Source organism: Saccostrea cucullata, unplaced genomic scaffold (genome assembly GCF_032062105.1).
Source record: "Saccostrea cucullata isolate Sc308-1 unplaced genomic scaffold, CSIRO_AGI_Scuc_v1 ctg38, whole genome shotgun sequence".
Taxonomy (NCBI): domain Eukaryota; kingdom Metazoa; phylum Mollusca; class Bivalvia; order Ostreida; family Ostreidae; genus Saccostrea; species Saccostrea cuccullata.
In genome coordinates this window covers 673,478-690,567 of record NW_026937075.1, presented here as the reverse complement: position 1 = coordinate 690,567, position 17,090 = coordinate 673,478, and the positions used below count along the sequence as shown (strand labels likewise).

At 34.1% G+C, this 17,090-nt stretch overlaps 1 protein-coding gene across 2 annotated transcripts; it reads right to left on the bottom strand.

The window, feature by feature from the left end:
- Window positions 1–2,016: 2,016 nt before the first annotated feature.
- LOC134247244 (uncharacterized) lies at window positions 2,017–16,037 on the bottom strand. 2 transcript variants are annotated; one of them, XM_062729608.1, is made up of 16 exons: window positions 15,685–16,037; window positions 13,214–13,284; window positions 12,704–12,890; window positions 12,049–12,123; window positions 10,678–10,769; window positions 9,768–9,841; window positions 8,593–8,654; window positions 8,122–8,205; window positions 7,127–7,191; window positions 6,957–7,032; window positions 6,372–6,434; window positions 5,504–5,648; window positions 4,470–5,071; window positions 2,952–3,002; window positions 2,750–2,839; window positions 2,017–2,366 (listed from the first exon to the last, which is right to left on the bottom strand). In XM_062729608.1, the coding sequence occupies exons 1-16, from the start codon at window positions 15,931–15,933 to the stop codon at window positions 2,247–2,249; spliced, it is 2,106 nt and encodes a 701-aa protein (XP_062585592.1). In that variant the 5' UTR covers window positions 15,934–16,037; the 3' UTR covers window positions 2,017–2,246. The 2 variants fall into 2 exon arrangements, with proteins under 2 accessions (XP_062585592.1, XP_062585593.1); XM_062729609.1 differs by lacking the exon at window positions 15,685–16,037 and adding an exon at window positions 13,909–14,300.
- Between the last annotated feature and the right edge of the window lie 1,053 nt (window positions 16,038–17,090).

The following is a 17,090-nucleotide window of genomic DNA, read 5'->3' as shown; positions in this document are numbered from 1 at the left end:
CATTGGACGAGCTGGTAAAGCAACGGGAAACAAGAAATATTGGTACAACCTGCATTATTTGGAGCCAGAGTCTCACAAAGGAGCTGAAATTTCAGTTGATATGGAAAAAGTCCCGGATTTAGAGATTTGTAATAGTGAGGACGTGATGGTCTTGACTGACGTGTGTTTCGAACAAGCTAAACTAAAAGAACTTTTGTCTTGGAAAAACAACAATCTATATGTTGAGGAGAACATTGGCCAAAAATGTATTTCAACAAGGTGGATTTGCAGCCTCAAAGACACAGATGAAGGAATAAAACACAAAGCCAGACGTGTAGCTCGGGGATTTGAAGAAGAAGACAGAGAAGACATTCCAAAAGACTCACCAACTTGTGGTTCAGATTCTGTCAGACTTGTCTTAACTGTATTGGCTCAAAGAAACTGGAGCGTTCACACTATGGACATTAAGACAGCATTTCTTCAAGGTTCAGAAATTGGACGCAAGATTTACGTCAAACCGCCACCCGAAGCTGGTTGTAAAGATGTAGTATGGTAACTGCGTAAATGTGTGTATGGGCTGTCTGATGCTTCTCTAAGCTGGTACAACAGGGTCAAAGAAGTACTTATTGGCAGTGGTGCAGAGGTTTCTAAATCTGATCCAGCAGTTTTCTTTTGGAAGAATGGTGACCTAAAAGTAGATGGAAGCCTTGCTTGTCATGTAGATGACTTCTTATGGGGAGGATCAGCTGAATTTGAGAACAAGGTGATCAAGATAAGAAAAACTTTTCTTGTTGGAAAGGAAGATGGTGATGAAAACAGTTCATTTTCATATGTAGGAATTGAATCGTCCAAACATGAGAAAGGTATTGAACTTAGCCAGTGTAACTATCAGAAGAAAATTAGACAAAGTCGACCAGATGTCATTTTTGATGCATCCAATCTAGCATCCAACTTGAAAAGGGCTAATGTTCAGACTTTGATTGAGGCAAACAAGATCATCAGAAAAATAAAGTCAGAGAAGGTTACCCTGAAATTTCGAAATCTTGGACAGCAAAGCAATATGAAGCTTGTGATATTTTGTGACTCGTCCCTTGGGAACTTGCCTGATGGAGGAACTCAAGGAGAACATTTTATTGCTCTCTTTGGATCTAATGGACTTTTCTCACCCTTAACCTGGCAGTCAAAAAGAATCAGGAGAGTAGCAAGAAGCACACTTGCGTCAGAGACGCTAGCAATTGGCCGGTGCCATTGACAGTGGAGTGTACCTAGCTTCACTTTATGGGGAATTGACTAATCAACCAAACTTACCCATTATTTGTGTAACTGACTGTCACTCTCTCCAAGATGCACTTGAATCGACTAAGAAAGTATCGGAAAAAAGATTGAGAATGGAAATTACCGGTATTAGAGAGTTGATCCAGCAAAAACAGTTACTGACGTAAAATGGATAGAGTGAAAATCAGCTGGCTGACTGACAAAGAAAGAGGCATCATGTCTGAATTTACTCAAAGCACTACAAGATGGTGTTTGGGTAATCAAGTGCTTGAGACAGTAAAGAGTCTCCAGGAAACTTTGTAAATAGTGTATATATGTTAAGTTTGCAAAGACAGTATTTAGTTGACTTTTGGTTATTGGTGCCACAGGGACAGATGGCAGTTTTCTTTCTTAAAAGAAGAAGGGGAGATTGTTACTAGTTTTGGGTCATTAGTCACTCCCAAGACAATGACAGTTTTGGGTGAGTATTCACCACTTAAGACTAAACGTTCCTCAGGATGCTGAAGAGTGCATACAAATGGCGGGAAGATTGTTGGTAGTGACCAGAGGTCTTTTCAGGTAATTTGGGCCAACTTTTCAACCCATTCTCAGGGCAATGAAATGAAAGATCTGTAGAACCAAACATACACAATTTTACTAAAGAAACAGTTGCAGAGAGCTGATTTATGTGGATTGACAAGGTATTGTCACACTTTTCCCCTTCATTATTTTTACATAAGTAGCTATTACGGGAGAAATGAGAAACTCAAATTCGTTGACCTTTTTGTAAATTTTATATTTAAATAAATAATAATACTGAATGGGAAGCACAAAGGTTCACACAATTTCCACAGCACAAATCCTAGCGAGAGTTGCTGTATTATGGGAAATATTGCGTCGATTTTCATCCTCAGTTTTGAACATTACAGTTTTAACTGTCTTGTATTATTTTCTAGTACACTGGTGCCTGATCAGGATTTCTTTCTCTGCCCCTGAGGTAGTCTTTTCTGTTATCAGTGTTTCCTGATCCGCCTCCTAAGATAGTCTCTCAGTGTCTCTTGTTTGAATTCGTCCCACTGCAGCGTTATATCCAAACGATCTACTAGTTCGCTCTGTTGTGGAAACGGCTTTGCCTACAGAAAAAAATATAATTTCCTGAATGATAAAATGTTTTTTCTATTGTAATGGCACATTTATGTGTCGTTTTCATTAATAAAAAGATGTATTTATTCGTTTTTGCAATATTTGTTTATTGCAGATTGCTTCAAGAAAGTATCTTGCTCTTTAGTCTACTTTCCATAGCAAAGAAGGTACGACTTGGAAGACAAATTGAAAGGGAAAAAGAGGTTAATTCACAAATGCAAGTAAGTACACATGGACATACAGGACCAAATGACAGTTATAAATAATAAGAACTTATCAGAGTATACCTCGCAGAACATTTTAATTTTTTCATTAACAAAGGTCTATTGGCTGATTCGTTCTGTCGTTACACCAGTATCAATCAAAGATTTACCTTTAATCTGATGAGACTGAACATGGCGTCATCACAATGACGTAAGAAGAACTTCTTGTTGATCGCTAACACTTCACAGTCACCACTAACCTAAAAATTCAACACGCATTTATGTCTCAATTTACTACCCTTCACAAAACAAGAAAATCCTTTCTAATCAAAATCAATCATAACAATGATTTATAGTTTTATCTGTACTCACCAGACTCACTGAAGGTCCTCTCTCGTATGATTCTAAACAAGACCGAAGTCCCTGTAATCAAGAAAAAACACACATCCGTTACTAGTGTTACTTTACTTTATTTGACATGGCAATTTAAAATGATGTTGATGCCTATGTGTAATTATCATCCAATTTCGTTTTAAGTTCCACAAGTTCAAATTATAAAACCATTTCAAATTTAGTCATTTTCCTTAATCTTAGTACATACATACATTTTTAATGCATACAATCTTGCTTCTTAAGGAATACATGTATACTCATTGAGTTCAAATCTGAGTAGATCTCTAAGAACCTTTTAAAATTTGTCAGATTAATATGGATAGTGCAAATGAGAAACGCATATTTCTAAAAGAGATACAAATATTCTAAGATCCTTTTTAAGGAGCAATTATAAAATCATAGTATTTTTTTTAAAAAAAAATCAAAAGCAATAGAATCTGCTTTAAAAAATAATCTTGTGGTTAACTAACACTGTTATAGTACCGGTATTTAAAATAAATATACATGTATGTGCCATATGTAATTAACAAAAAAGTGATATTTGTTGTCCTATATTTATGGAAAACTTTCTTTGATAATATGAGAAAAAGTGAAGAAGGAAGATAAAAACCTATCAAGTACAAAGATTTGTCAAGCTAAGAGGTCAATGATCTCTTAACTTCTCTGCATTGTTATCAACAAATATATTCCTCAACCATATGAAAAAAGTAATCACCTTTGATAAAAGGTTTGTTGGGTTAGAGGGTCGATGATCTACCTTTTCATCATTTCTAATTTTCTATATCATCTAAGATTTATAAGTCAGTAATATTTCTTGACTTTGTTCCTGATATCAAATTTTGAAATCATCGGTCCACATATGAATTTTATTTGAAATATTTGTAATTTATGGAATTTATGAAATGTCAATAACACATATTATGTAAATTCACGAAATTAAAGGCTTTTTACTCGTCATTGCAGTTTTCGAGAAATTATCATATTGACTGATTTACGACTCAATTTTGCAATATTGAGCTGCCCTATTTTAAAATCATTGCAACTACTTGAATCTTTCTGTTTAAGGATAGATTATACAAAAAAAATGAATGCGTCGATGTGTATATATTTTTGACATATTTTAACCTAAAATGATGCATATATCATAAATGTATTTTATAAAATATTATGAAGTTAATTGTAAACCTCCTTTGATGTTCAAAGTTCTACAATCTGCAAATCACCCTTTTGTCTTTTTTAATTACTTTTTAGAATTTAATGTAAAATTTTATGAAAATTAAAATCTATGTGGTAAAATTCATTTATCTTACTTATATAAATATGACCAAAGTTAATATTTTCATGGTTACTGAAAAAAAGGTTGGATCATCTGTCCTTAAACCACGAACATTAAGGATCTTGTGAAAATACCGTAAAATGTCATAAGGGAATTTGTTATAATATATTTTGAGAGTAAACCTCTGTATTTTTATAGCATTTGAACTTGACGGCACTTACAAAAGTTTGTCCTGGATGAAGAGTTTCAACCTGTACAAACGCAGGAAGTTCCGCAGTTTCTTTTTCATGAGTGATGACCACGCGTTGTGGTTTGATATTTGGCGCGTTTGTGTATTTCTCCTTTAACCGTTTCCGTTCTGCCATTTGTAATCGTTCCATCATTTGTTCATGTGTCAATCGTTTCTTTTTCACCATATGAAGGTTTTCAGATTTTGGTCTTGGTTTGCTGTTACCTGGATTACGACCAGTTCTTTGGTAAAACGACTTTTTGTCAGCAGATATTTCAGTAAATGTTAATTGTACAGTGTCTCCGCCCGCGACTGAGGTAGGCCTTATATTTTCCTCATTTTCCGTCTTTTCTTTAGACTCGACCTCATCACTTTCTTTAATTTCTATTTTAGGTAGTTTTTGCGTTGGCCTGTCCATGATTTCTGATTTGGATCTGAGGAATCCTTGCACAGACTTCACAGCGTTGGGAGAGTCCGGTACACTTTTATACGCTATGTCGTCCAGACAACGCCTGTGTCCTGGGGCAGGTGGCGCTGACATCAAATCTCTCCGTAACCCAGGATGGTATGTAGCAGGACTGTACTTTGATTTCACTAGAAAAAGGTACCAAAAAGTTATTCAAGGGGGCTAAACGGTCAACAAACCAGACAAATCCATCAAAATATATTAAAATGGTTTTTCCCTTGCTACACATGTATACACTATAAATAATAAAAACGTGTTCAAGCTATGATATTTTATGTAGTTTACAATATTTATTAATGATTATTCTTTTTAAATAGTCTGTCAAAAAATAGCAATGACCATCAAGCCCTCATAAAAATACCAATGACCATCCAGCCCTCTAAATACCACTGGCACTAAATATATTTGATAAAGCTCTTTTTTATCCTCAACCCTTGAACTGTTGAATTGATGAAGGATATGCAATATTAGTAACATTTAATATCATGTTTCTATAAGACGTTTTCATTGAACATGTATTAAAAAAGTTTCACTACCAAGCTGCAATGCATTATACGTACCATGCGCTCTATCGGATACAAAGTTAAGGATTTTCTTTTTCTTGTAGAAGGGTGAGTCCTGTTCGATAGTTTTCTGAATCTGTTGTCGTCTGGCCTTGATGTCTATGGTGTCGGGTTTTAGCCGGGCTATAACACGTGCTTCTCCCTGCAAGTACCATAATGATGATATCTTTGATATATCTCACTCAGATCATTACTGGTATTATTTAAAAAAACAATAATTTCATGAAACTTTCTTACATGGTATTTTTAGAAATTTAACATGTATTTAGCATATAAAGCAAGCAAAGGATTTCTTATATTCACAAACGCAAGAAATTAAGCTCTAAGAGTATGCATATCAGCATATAAATGTATATAAAAGCACTGTTTCATCTTGTGTACCAATAAAATTTCAACCAACATTAAGAATTTAAAGATAATTAATTCAATTTTAAATAATGATTCCACAGCTCTCAAAGATTAATAATATTTTGTTTAATATATGAACAGACTGTATTTAAAGAAGAGGTTGTGCTTTACATGAAATTCATATTAGAAAATAATTTTTATTCCTTTTAACCTTTTCTTTATATAGATTATAACGTTTTCATAATTTTTTTTTCTTCTTTAAAAGATTGATAAATCAATCTGTTTAAGGAAGTTTTAATTACACCGTATTCCTTACAGTTGGGACTTTCTTTTAGCCAAGTCCCTTTGATCAAGTTTCAAAATATACCATTACAATGCATTAGAAGGAAAACAACTCACAATCAAAAGTCGATATCATTTTAATTTAATCAGAATTGGAAAAATCCATGTGTGAGGACATCGGTGAAAGAAAATTACCTTTGCTACAGGTTATTGAAATCTGTAAATTGATACGTACAGACAAGATAACATATATCCATTCCATTTCATTGCTGTCTTTGACTATCAGGCGACCATATCTATAGATCAATCAAAATATTGAATATAATATGGAATATAGATCATTCTAATTATCAATATCTCAATAATAGATCACCAGAAACTGATACACTATTTTATCTTTGATTTTAGACATTTTTTCATTAAAATCAATGAGAATGATTGTCCTGTTGATTTGGTCTGGTCGTGTGTCATTGTCTTGCAACTTTAACCATAGAATAGAAACTATATGTTTATATTTGGCTACTGTTGAGGTCTTGTGTCCTGTCAGTCACAAATATACGTATATAAAATAATTACAATTTTTAGTACCTGTATTTTAGTATATTAAAATATATAGTACTCCACGTTTCACATGTGCACGCGTGCAATGCTAAAATTTGAATGAACTTGGTACACTTCTTGAGTAAACGTTTTTAAGTCTCAAATGCATCGAGTTTGTCTAATTTAATGAAGCTTCCAGGGAATATGGCACCAAAAGGGAGTTGGGGAGCGTTTGGGGAACATCTGTAACGGTCCCCGTCCACTAGTTTTCATCTTTGATGTATTTTAGTGTACTCCACGTTCCCGGATTTTCCTCTAGTTTTTCCAGAGGAAAATGTCTAAGTACCACATCCTTGCTACAATTAAAGTACAAAGATGTAATAAATTTATAACAAAAGTCCATTATTAGTGTTGTAACAGATGTAACAGGTGGTCCTCAGTTTAACTTACCGACAAATGTTCAAGTTCTTTGGGTCATTACAATCCGCTGCCATATCGAATATATCCATATAATCCTGAAAAAACAAATCACAACTTTTTCACTGAAACTGTGGTCTTTGATCGCTGAAGAATTTCTACATGGGTTTACAAATTATGTTCTAAATGATCTGCATTTTGTTAAAAAAATCAAAGGGACATGCATTTAAATTGAGACTTGTGATACATATCAAGTAAGAATCAGCACACGCTCTTATCGACATTGACCGCGAAACAATAACATGTCAACCACTGATATTTTTCCTGACTGACTTTATGGAGCTTTCTAAAGGGCATATTTGATTTTTACCCAATTATTTCTAATCTGGTAAGCGTGGATTGAACTGTATGTCTGGTGTTATGAAAAAATTCTTGAGTATCTTGAATAAGTGTTTTGGCTGATAAGAATTGCGTATAAACAGACACTCGCTGGATTTTTTTTGCTTTGCTATATATCGACCCGTCTTTATTTTAAACTCTTTTTAATTTTATTTTGAATTACATCTGATAATATTTTACTTATCAAGCGAAATCAATTTAAGTCCAAGTTATATCTGCAAACATATTAGATTGCAAGTGTTTGCACATATATGCTTTGTGGAAAATTAACTTTGAGATCAAAGTAATTCGATCACGTTTGTATTAAGAAGGATTACTTTGGTCCGTTTGGAAAAAAAAACCAGTTACTTGTTGGAAAACGGAGATTCCTTTGCTTAATGAAAAATTTCTGTCCAAAGAAGTATTGTCCTATCATGCGTTTCAGTCAATATTGAATTTTAGAATGGGTACTGGTAATTGAATTTTTCATTTTTTTTTTATCTTTTGGAGAACAATTATTGCGGTTTAGATTGTTGAAATTGAGACCTCTTGTGAATACTTTTGATTTGTGTACATTTCATCTTTAAATTTAAACCTCTTTAGACGAGAAAAAATGGCAATTTATATCCAAAGGATGGAAAACTACTCACAAATCTGTGTAGGAATAGAAGTTCCACTTCCTGTCTGGTGATTACTGTAGCCCTCCTACCACAGCCACAGACTAGGTCCTCCTCCTGCAGCGACACACAGGCAAAGATACAAACTTACTAACAACAAAAACACCCGATCTTACCATTCAGACTTAAGGAGACCCCTAACATCGAAATCTCTGTGAAACATCACGAGAACTTCAAATGACAGTGTCTCAACACAGTGAGAAGGGTCATCTTAATACATCTACTTTGTAGGATGGGTGTTTCGTTGTCTCTGATTGAGAAACTAATCCTACCTCTAACAGAGGTATTACAGCAGTGACAGTGTTTGACTGTTTGACTAGCGATCTAACAAAAGGGACCGCTAGTACTTGTCAACTAAGTGGACCTACACAAGAAATACAAGCCAGAAGAAAACTACACGTGAACACTTTATTTTTATATAAAATAATAAGGTTATGTACTCACCCCAAACTTTTCTCCGGCGTGGAGTTCGTCCGGGTTTCTTTTGTCGTCAGGTTTACTGATCACTAAAGTAATACAGAATCAATGACATCAAAGTTAATTACTGCTCCCACAAAATCCAAGGAAAAATACAGAATCAATCACATTAAAGCTAATTACTGCTTCCATAGAAAATAAAAAATCAGAATATTTCACAATTTCCTCGTAAATATGTGTTGGAGCGAATAATATCAATATTATTGCCTCTAGACTACACGTTGTCCGACCTTATCAGAACCAATGCCTTTGTTTTCAGAATGATTTCTAATTTACAGTTCAATTATGAAAAATAATAAAAAATAACAATTTACATCACACACGAAGTCCTATCAAATAGGACCTTGTTGTTGCATGTAGTTTCAAGGAAGAAATCAAAATCAGGATATGGCAAAACAATTAGCTCTGTGACCTCAAATACACAGGAAATCAATTTGCACCGATAAAAATACTATCTATAAAAATCTCAGACATATTTAGTTTCCCTTAAACTCGTTTTAAAGATGTCGGTGTGAATAATTGTCTATAAATATGACAGTGCTTGGGACATAATGAACTTTTCGTTAGAGACCAGGGCACGGCGGAAATTAGAAATGTTTATTCAGTCTATTGTGTTGTTTAAGTAAATAAGAATAATATTCTGGCCATTATGAAGCCTTAACTATTATTTCTGAAGACTTTAAATCTTCATTGTGATTAATTGTGTGTGATAAAATATCAGATTTAAATACCCGTCTTTAAGATGTAGAATGTCATGCCGTAGTGGTAAAACGCTAGATAGCATTGTTCTGTTCCGTTACACAATGCACCCCCTTTTGCAGTCAAAGCGTTTTAAACAAACATATAGACTTCACACATGGAAGCGAAAGAATGCAGCAAAACTGCTCTTATTTATTCAGAAGTCAAGGATTAAAGTGAATTAAACTGAGAAACCCGAACAAGGAGAAGAAAAATACAAACAACACTGAAAATATACTAGTACATGCATGAGATCGTAAAAATACTCTAATGTTTAAAATTATCATCTGACCTGGACGGCATATATCAATTACAAAATGCTCATAAGTGCTATAGTTAATTGAAGTGTTTCTTTTCCCACAGTTACGGTTGTCAGTCTGTGAAAGCCGCTTTTAAATACTTACAAGTTCCGCTGATGACGAAATAGATTCCATCTGGGGGGAGTCCTCGCCGTATTATTACCCGGTTGTGGAGGTATCTGTGACAAGATAGAAATTTCCATTTCGACATTAGTATCAGCAATGTACTTGTACAAAGACTTAACAATATATTCGCATTTTGTATTTTAAAAAATCAATCCAAAGGAAAGATTCATGAAAGAATGAAAAGTCTTGAAAAAGAGGTTTTTAATAATGGTAATCTAACAACCAAGTTCTATGATAAACATGATGGCTCTAACTTTTCAATTGTCAGTTTCCCTTACTTATGCAGCAGTATATCTTCATCTCCTGCATACGGAGTTTATATATCTCAGGTGATTCGATACGCAAGAGCATGCTGTACATATGAACAATTTCTAAGATGAGGTAAATTATTGACAAACATCAACTTGATGAAACAAGAATATCAGCAGACTCGTTTAAATACATCATTTCGTAAGTTTTATGGTCGATACAATGACCTTGTCAGCAAATACAAATTATCATTGAGTCGAATTCTGACTGACATTTTTCATATTAATTGTCGGTCCATTATTTACACACTGAATTGACGACGGATTTTTTCGTTATTCCCCAATCATGACAAGGAGCACACGGCGGGTGTGACCGGTCGAGAGAGGATACTCACTCCTCTATGGCAGCTGGTCCCACCTCTAATGTTTTGGAGGTCCGTGTTTGCTCTGCTCCTATTTTGTATTGTTTTATGGATTTTTGATCTTGGATACTGTTCGTTATCTCCATATGTTTTATAACAGAGTTATGTTCATATATAAACGTGAGAGTCACAATAAATATTTTCTATAAAGTTGTTGAAAAATTGTCAGTACGGTTCTTTGCATTAAGCAATATCATTTTTCTTTTGATTTCTACTCACTTGTCATAAAAGGCATACTGGCATATCTTTTTTTGAACTGCCAATGAGTACTCGCAGAATTGCTTAGACATGGCTTTCAGTACTCTCACAACCTAAAACATATTTCAATTCCATTATAGTATTCAATTATCTGAATGATTCGTTAGATATGTACAATTATCGAAACAGTTGATCAAATTAACCTAAAGTTAACAGAAAACAATTCATTAAATTGCTTTGCAATATTGAATTCTGATCAAAAATTCATTTTTAACAAGACTGTTTTCATGAATTTGCTACTGAATGTCAAATCTTGAAAAATGCGCATATGCAAATGATGGATTTTTTACATGAACTTCAAACACTATAATAAAGAATTTCTTTTAATTTTTTGATAATACTTTAAAATTTTGAGATAATCTTGTAACCATTCTTTACTCTTTGAAATAATATTTTTTAGACTTTCTCAACCCTTTGAATTCAAACTGAACATTCACGATTTGGTTTCCTCATAAAGACTTTGACTACAAACTGTACCTCCATGCTCTGTTCTCTCACATAAACACTTGGACTGCATCTCCATGCTCTGTTTTCACACACAAACACATGGACTACAAACTGTACCTCCATGTTCTGTTCTCTCTCATAAACACTCTGACTACAAACTGTACCACCATGCTACGTTCTCCCTCACAAACTACATGTATTGGACTACAAACTTTACCTCAATGATATGTTCTCTTTCGTTAACTCTTTGACTACAAACTATATCTCCATGCTATATTCTCTCTCACAAACACTCTTAGACTAAAATCTGTACCTCCATGTTACGTTCTCTCTCACAAAAACACTTTGACTACAAATTGTACTTCTATTCTTTGTTCTCCTTCACAAACTATTGGACTACAAATTTTACCCCAAAGATCTGTTCTCTTTCACAAACTCTGACTACAAACTGTACCTCCATGCTATGTTCTCTCTCACAAACACTCTTAGACTAAAATCTCTACCTCCATGCTATGTTCTCTCTCACAAATACTCTGACTACAAATTGTACCTCTATGCTATTTTCTCCTTCACAAACTATAGGACTACAAACTTTAACTCAATGATCTGTTCTTTTTCACAAACTCTTTTGACTACAAAATCTACCTCCATGCTATGTTCTCTCTCACAAACACTCTTTGACTACAAACTGTACTTCCATGCTATGTTCTCTCTGACAAACACTCTGACTACAAATTGTACCTCTATGCTTTGTTCTCCTTCACAAACTATAGGACTACAAACTTTAACTCAATGATCTGTTCTTTTTCACAAACTCTTTTGACTACAAAATGTACCTCCATGCTATGTACTCTCTCACAAACACTTTTTGACTACAATCTTTACCTCCATGATCTGGTCAGGGCTTCTCGTCCCTGGTCTCTGCCTCATTATCTCCCGGAGTTCGTCCGTAAATAAATCCTAATGCAAAAATTAATCTTTGTTAAATCAATCAACAGAACACAAAGTATTTTAAAATAAAAATGATTAAACAGGTATTAAGTCAACTCAATCTAGCAGACTCATAAAGTTTGCTTTAGGGAAAGTGAATCAGATAGTTGTTTTCATACACATTCAACTCAATATTTTTTCAAGATAAGTCATAGCACAAGAATTTTATGACATCAATGGACAGATAATCTCAATTAGAAACTTGATATCAAAAGAAAAGTGTGTGGACTTGGAGTACATGTAGAATTGAGGCTATCCCACATAAATAGTGTTATCTGTGGATTATCAACACATCATAGGCTGGATTTTATACTGAAATAATTGATTCATTATTCTGCTAATGTTAAAACATTGCTAAAGTTACACATAAAAAGCTACAGTTTTAACCATTAAAGCGCTATTGACGAAACGATCTTCCGCCAGTCATACAGCCATGAAGTCATGAAACGTTGTATGATATATGGAATAATTTTTCTTTTCCTGCATTGCATACAGCCACAAAACTTTAAATTACACTGAAATTGATATGAATATATACTAGATGGTGAACCTTAGTATGTCGTTGTTGCTTATAATCGTTGATGTCAAAAGTCAGTTGTTCCATTTTGTGTTTTTCGGTGGTGACCAATGCAACAAAAGCCCTTCCTTTCTTTTGCGATTGCTGTAGTGTTGTTGCGGCAACCAGATTATCCAGCAATGAAAACCAGTTTTCTTGCGACACAGAATTCACCAAGAGGCTAATATAGAAATAAAGCACGTAAGAATTTTTGCAATACATTCATCTAAATATAAGATTTATAACAAGTAATATGATTAGATGCTACTTTTTTATTTCATTGCAATACCCACTTTTTTCTTATGATAAAGGCAGTTTTCATGGATAACCTCCCATTTATTTCATGCACACTTTGTTGCCTGCTGTTCAAAATCAGTTCTTTTATTTGTGAATTGAAAGTGCCTTTAAGTTATTAAGTATTGCTTTATCAAAGCTCATTATTTTCTGAGAATGCTATACCCTCCTGTCAAAGTTATGATTTTTAGAAGTCAACTTTGTACTCACCTCCGACACACGTGACAAACTCCAATCAACATTTTCACTGCTCTAGCCATTCTTCGAAACTTGATATAGGGCTAAAAATAGAAAGATAAAGTCAATTTACACATTTTAAATTAATCTTTTCCAAATCATGCACTTTAAACTATTCTAGACAACAAATTGAGAAATAAATTACTTGGGAAATCTCATGAATTATTCTAGACCTCACTAAAACATAGCAAATTATTGTATTTGTCCATGGTTTATACAGTCTCAGAATAATTCCCATGAAGATTTATTGTATAACATTTTATATAGGTCAAGTCAAACATAAAGTAATATCATAATCTCATTATAAGTAATTAAAAATCCTCAGGCCATCTTTAACACGCCGACAAAAGTATTTATATCTCAATGCGGCAAATCTGAAAATTACAAATACAACACAGTAAATTCAGTAAAACAGACTACCTTAAACAAAACTTGACAACCGGGACACCTTAAGCCTGTCTAAAACCGACACTTTACAAATATATCTCTTTGATGTACAGAATTATATCGAATGAATCTAATACAAATTTTACAAGACCATTCAAATCCATGAAATATTTTGATGGTACAATTAGAATGATATTTTCGTGTAGAATACCCGTGTGGGTGCTATCAACGAGAGATAAGTACAAGACCTCTACAAGGACATACTGAAAGCACCACCCCACCTCCTCATTGCCAGCCGAACTTCCCCTTCCGAAAAAATCATCGTCACTATCATCGCTGTTTGTCTCTGTCTTCTCCTGCTTGGCAGGCCACTCCCAGGGGTCATCCATAGGGTCAATGACCACACTGAAACTGGGCGCTCTTTTAAAGGGCGGGGGCTTGGGGGACTGAAATCCCCCCTCGTCTTCTTCGTTTTCACTCATTTCGAAAAATTACAGAGATCAACCACTACACAAATTTAAAGACACATATACAGCACATTCACGTCTCTCTTAATTCATAATTCCATGGAAGTAATCCCAGCAAATTGTCACTGAATCCGATTTAAAATCTTTAAAAAGAAAAGATGTGATTTTTCAGGTCTTGACAACGGTTCTCCACTCAGCGGACTGTCTTAATTAAAGTCCACCAAGACTGTTGCCAGTGTCTTTGTTGTACATTATTGAAGATTAAAAGATACTGATTGCTTGCCGAACGTCTGTTAGAACAATGACACGTCACAGTGGGGTGCAAAGATAGCTCGTATTTAGAGGATGTTTTTAAATCGATTCCGTCAATCGTTGGTGATTGAATTTTTTTTTTCAAAAGTTGGTCGAAGTTCCAAAATTTGATGGTCCGTCAGCACTTTGCAAGAGAAAAAATGACTATTACGTTAAATCCTATTTAGAGGTAAAACGACCTTAATGTGTTATCCCATTTATTTGAGACTTGTTAAAGGCGATTAAGAGATTGCTGGCAATAAGTCTTAATTCAATGAATCTGATAGGCAAGAAAAAAATCAGGAAACGGTACACATTGGAAACACACAATAGGAATAATATACTGTACACATTCTGTAATCATCGTATCCGAAAAATGAACATCAAAGGTGTCAACCTTTAATAGAAATACATTCAGAGGAAATGAAAAGTATTTACTATTCTATAGTAAACATGCAACAAGTTGTTTGAAGACAGGGGGTTTTCACAATGCCTCACTTCCCCAGCCATTTGTGAAACCGAATGACATTCAATCAAAGGTGGTCCTTGCTGAACAAAATGTAAATATCAAGTTTGAATCATAATTATAGATTTATTGGCAACTATTTAAATTGATGCTAAGATTTATTAAATAACTCCGCTTAGTCGAACACAGCCAGACAACTTTATTAACTCCGTGTTATCCTCAATCTCTATTACGTGGTCTGGAGTAGAATGTTCAGCTGAAAAGCAGTCGGACTGATTGACACCCAAATCGAAGCCGATCACTGAGCGCTATGTATGGACTACCTTAAACATCCAATGATCATCAAAGCTCCAGTGCAATGGAGATTTAGAATGGGATAGAAAGAGATTTGAACATTTTTGCACAGTTTAATATTACGAAATAGAGTGTGGGGAAATGTTAATGCAATTTGGAAGAGGAAATATTTTCTTTTGTGACGTGGATCAATCTTTAATGACATTTCTTGATCCTTATTAAATGTTCACAAAAAAAAGAACAAGATAAATGTGAACGATATTGTAATATTGAACATTTATATTACATCACTTCAATTTATTGTAACTCTGTGAAATCTTAAGTTTATTTTTATCTTCAAAACCATTCTGTCGTCAGAAGACCACCAAGCGTTTGTATAAATAGAGAAAACTAAAAAAAACGCTTTTATAAGTGTAGAATATTTGTTAAAAACATTACATTCGATAAAGAGAACTTTATTTTGGATAATGTTCTGTCGATTCCTCTGCACAACACTATTTTATATGTATACTTAATTAAGATATTGCTTATGTACTTACTGACACGGGTAACCCTAAAAACTCGATGAGTTGAGGTCTGCCGAGAATGTCTCTTTTGACCTTGGCCTTGATTTTGGCGTTTTCCCGCCTTTTATCTATCAGCCTCATTCTGACCACGTTTTGATTGGTATTCACTATTGTCACTGCATCCTTCCACAACACTTGCTGTTTGAATCGTGACGTCTGTTGCATTGCCTGGCTTAGCAGATTCCTTGTCTGACTATCATAGGACATCGTCAACGCCGCCATGTTTGTCTCAAGTTTGATTCCCAACACGTCTCCAATGTAATTCAAAAATCTACCACTTAGTCACGAAGCAGCCCTAAAAATTACAAAGGACATTTTTTTCAAGAGTAGATTTTGCCAGTCATTCTAAATATCTGCAGAAACGGCACGCCACAGGTCAGTGTATTTTGTGATTTATTTTTCGGTGTCTTCCTGATAATAAAGTCCCTTCCAGGCGGAGAACCTTCTCTAATTTGGCATTTATAACCATGAAAGAGAAAGAACCTATCAAAGCGCATGTTTTGAAGTATTCAACACATTTATTCCATTATACACCAGAATGGGCCAACTTTTAATCATTTGAATTTGACTGAACTTGATGACACAGCCATGAGTTGCTATTCATTCTGTTTTGATACTCAAAGTCATATTTTCTCATTAACACAAGGTGCCGAGTAAAGGATTCGCAAAATAACAATATATACTATACAAAATTATTCATATGGAGATCAGATACACAAGGCCAAATCAGAATATCTTTTAATGAAGTTCTGAAATAATGAAAACGTGGAATAATTCAAACATAAAAAACTTCTTACACGGGGCTTGACACAAATCGATGTTACTTCTTGTAGATACTTGTAGATCAAAATTTATGCAGTGTAGCATTTTACAGCAATGGGAAAACCTTGTATCTAGTGATTAAGAATAAATCCGTTAATCAATATCGTTACTTGTACATGTACGAGGATTGGGTGAGTGTCCTTCTCCTTTAGTTTAAATACCCCTGAGTTACGTCTTACGATAAATCTAACTAAAAAACGAACTCAAACGTTTTTTTTCTCTTTATCTTTTTTATCTTATACCGGGGTAGTACTTTCTATTTTAGATACATTTTTAATTTATTGTAAAATTCAAGTTAAAAATTTTAAATTTACTTTTCCACTCTAAATCGTAGCACGGTTCTAAGGAGATATATTATTGTTACAATAATCAGTAAAAATATTTTCAGGTAAAATACAGGTACGTGTAAAATATAATTGAACATGTAAACTAACAATCAACCAGACAAAATATACATATCACTATCTCACTAAGTAAAAGATCATCTGCAGATATTTCTTCCGCAGTCTTTAAATGACAGCGTATTTACCGTACTTAACGTTTTTCTTACGTTTATT

Bases quoted from the DNA above. Each gene is read 5' to 3' on its own strand.
- LOC134247244 (XM_062729608.1), bottom strand. From the start codon at position 15,933: ATGGCGGCGTTGACGATGTCCTATGATAGTCAGACAAGGAATCTGCTA. The intron at 13,285-15,684 runs GTAAGTACATAA...TTCTATTTTTAG, and splicing joins TTTTAGGGTTACCCGTGTCA to CCCTATATCAAGTTTCGAAG. The intron at 2,840-2,951 runs GTGAGTACAGAT...TTGAATTTTTAG, and splicing joins GAGGACCTTCAGTGAGTCTG to GTTAGTGGTGACTGTGAAGT.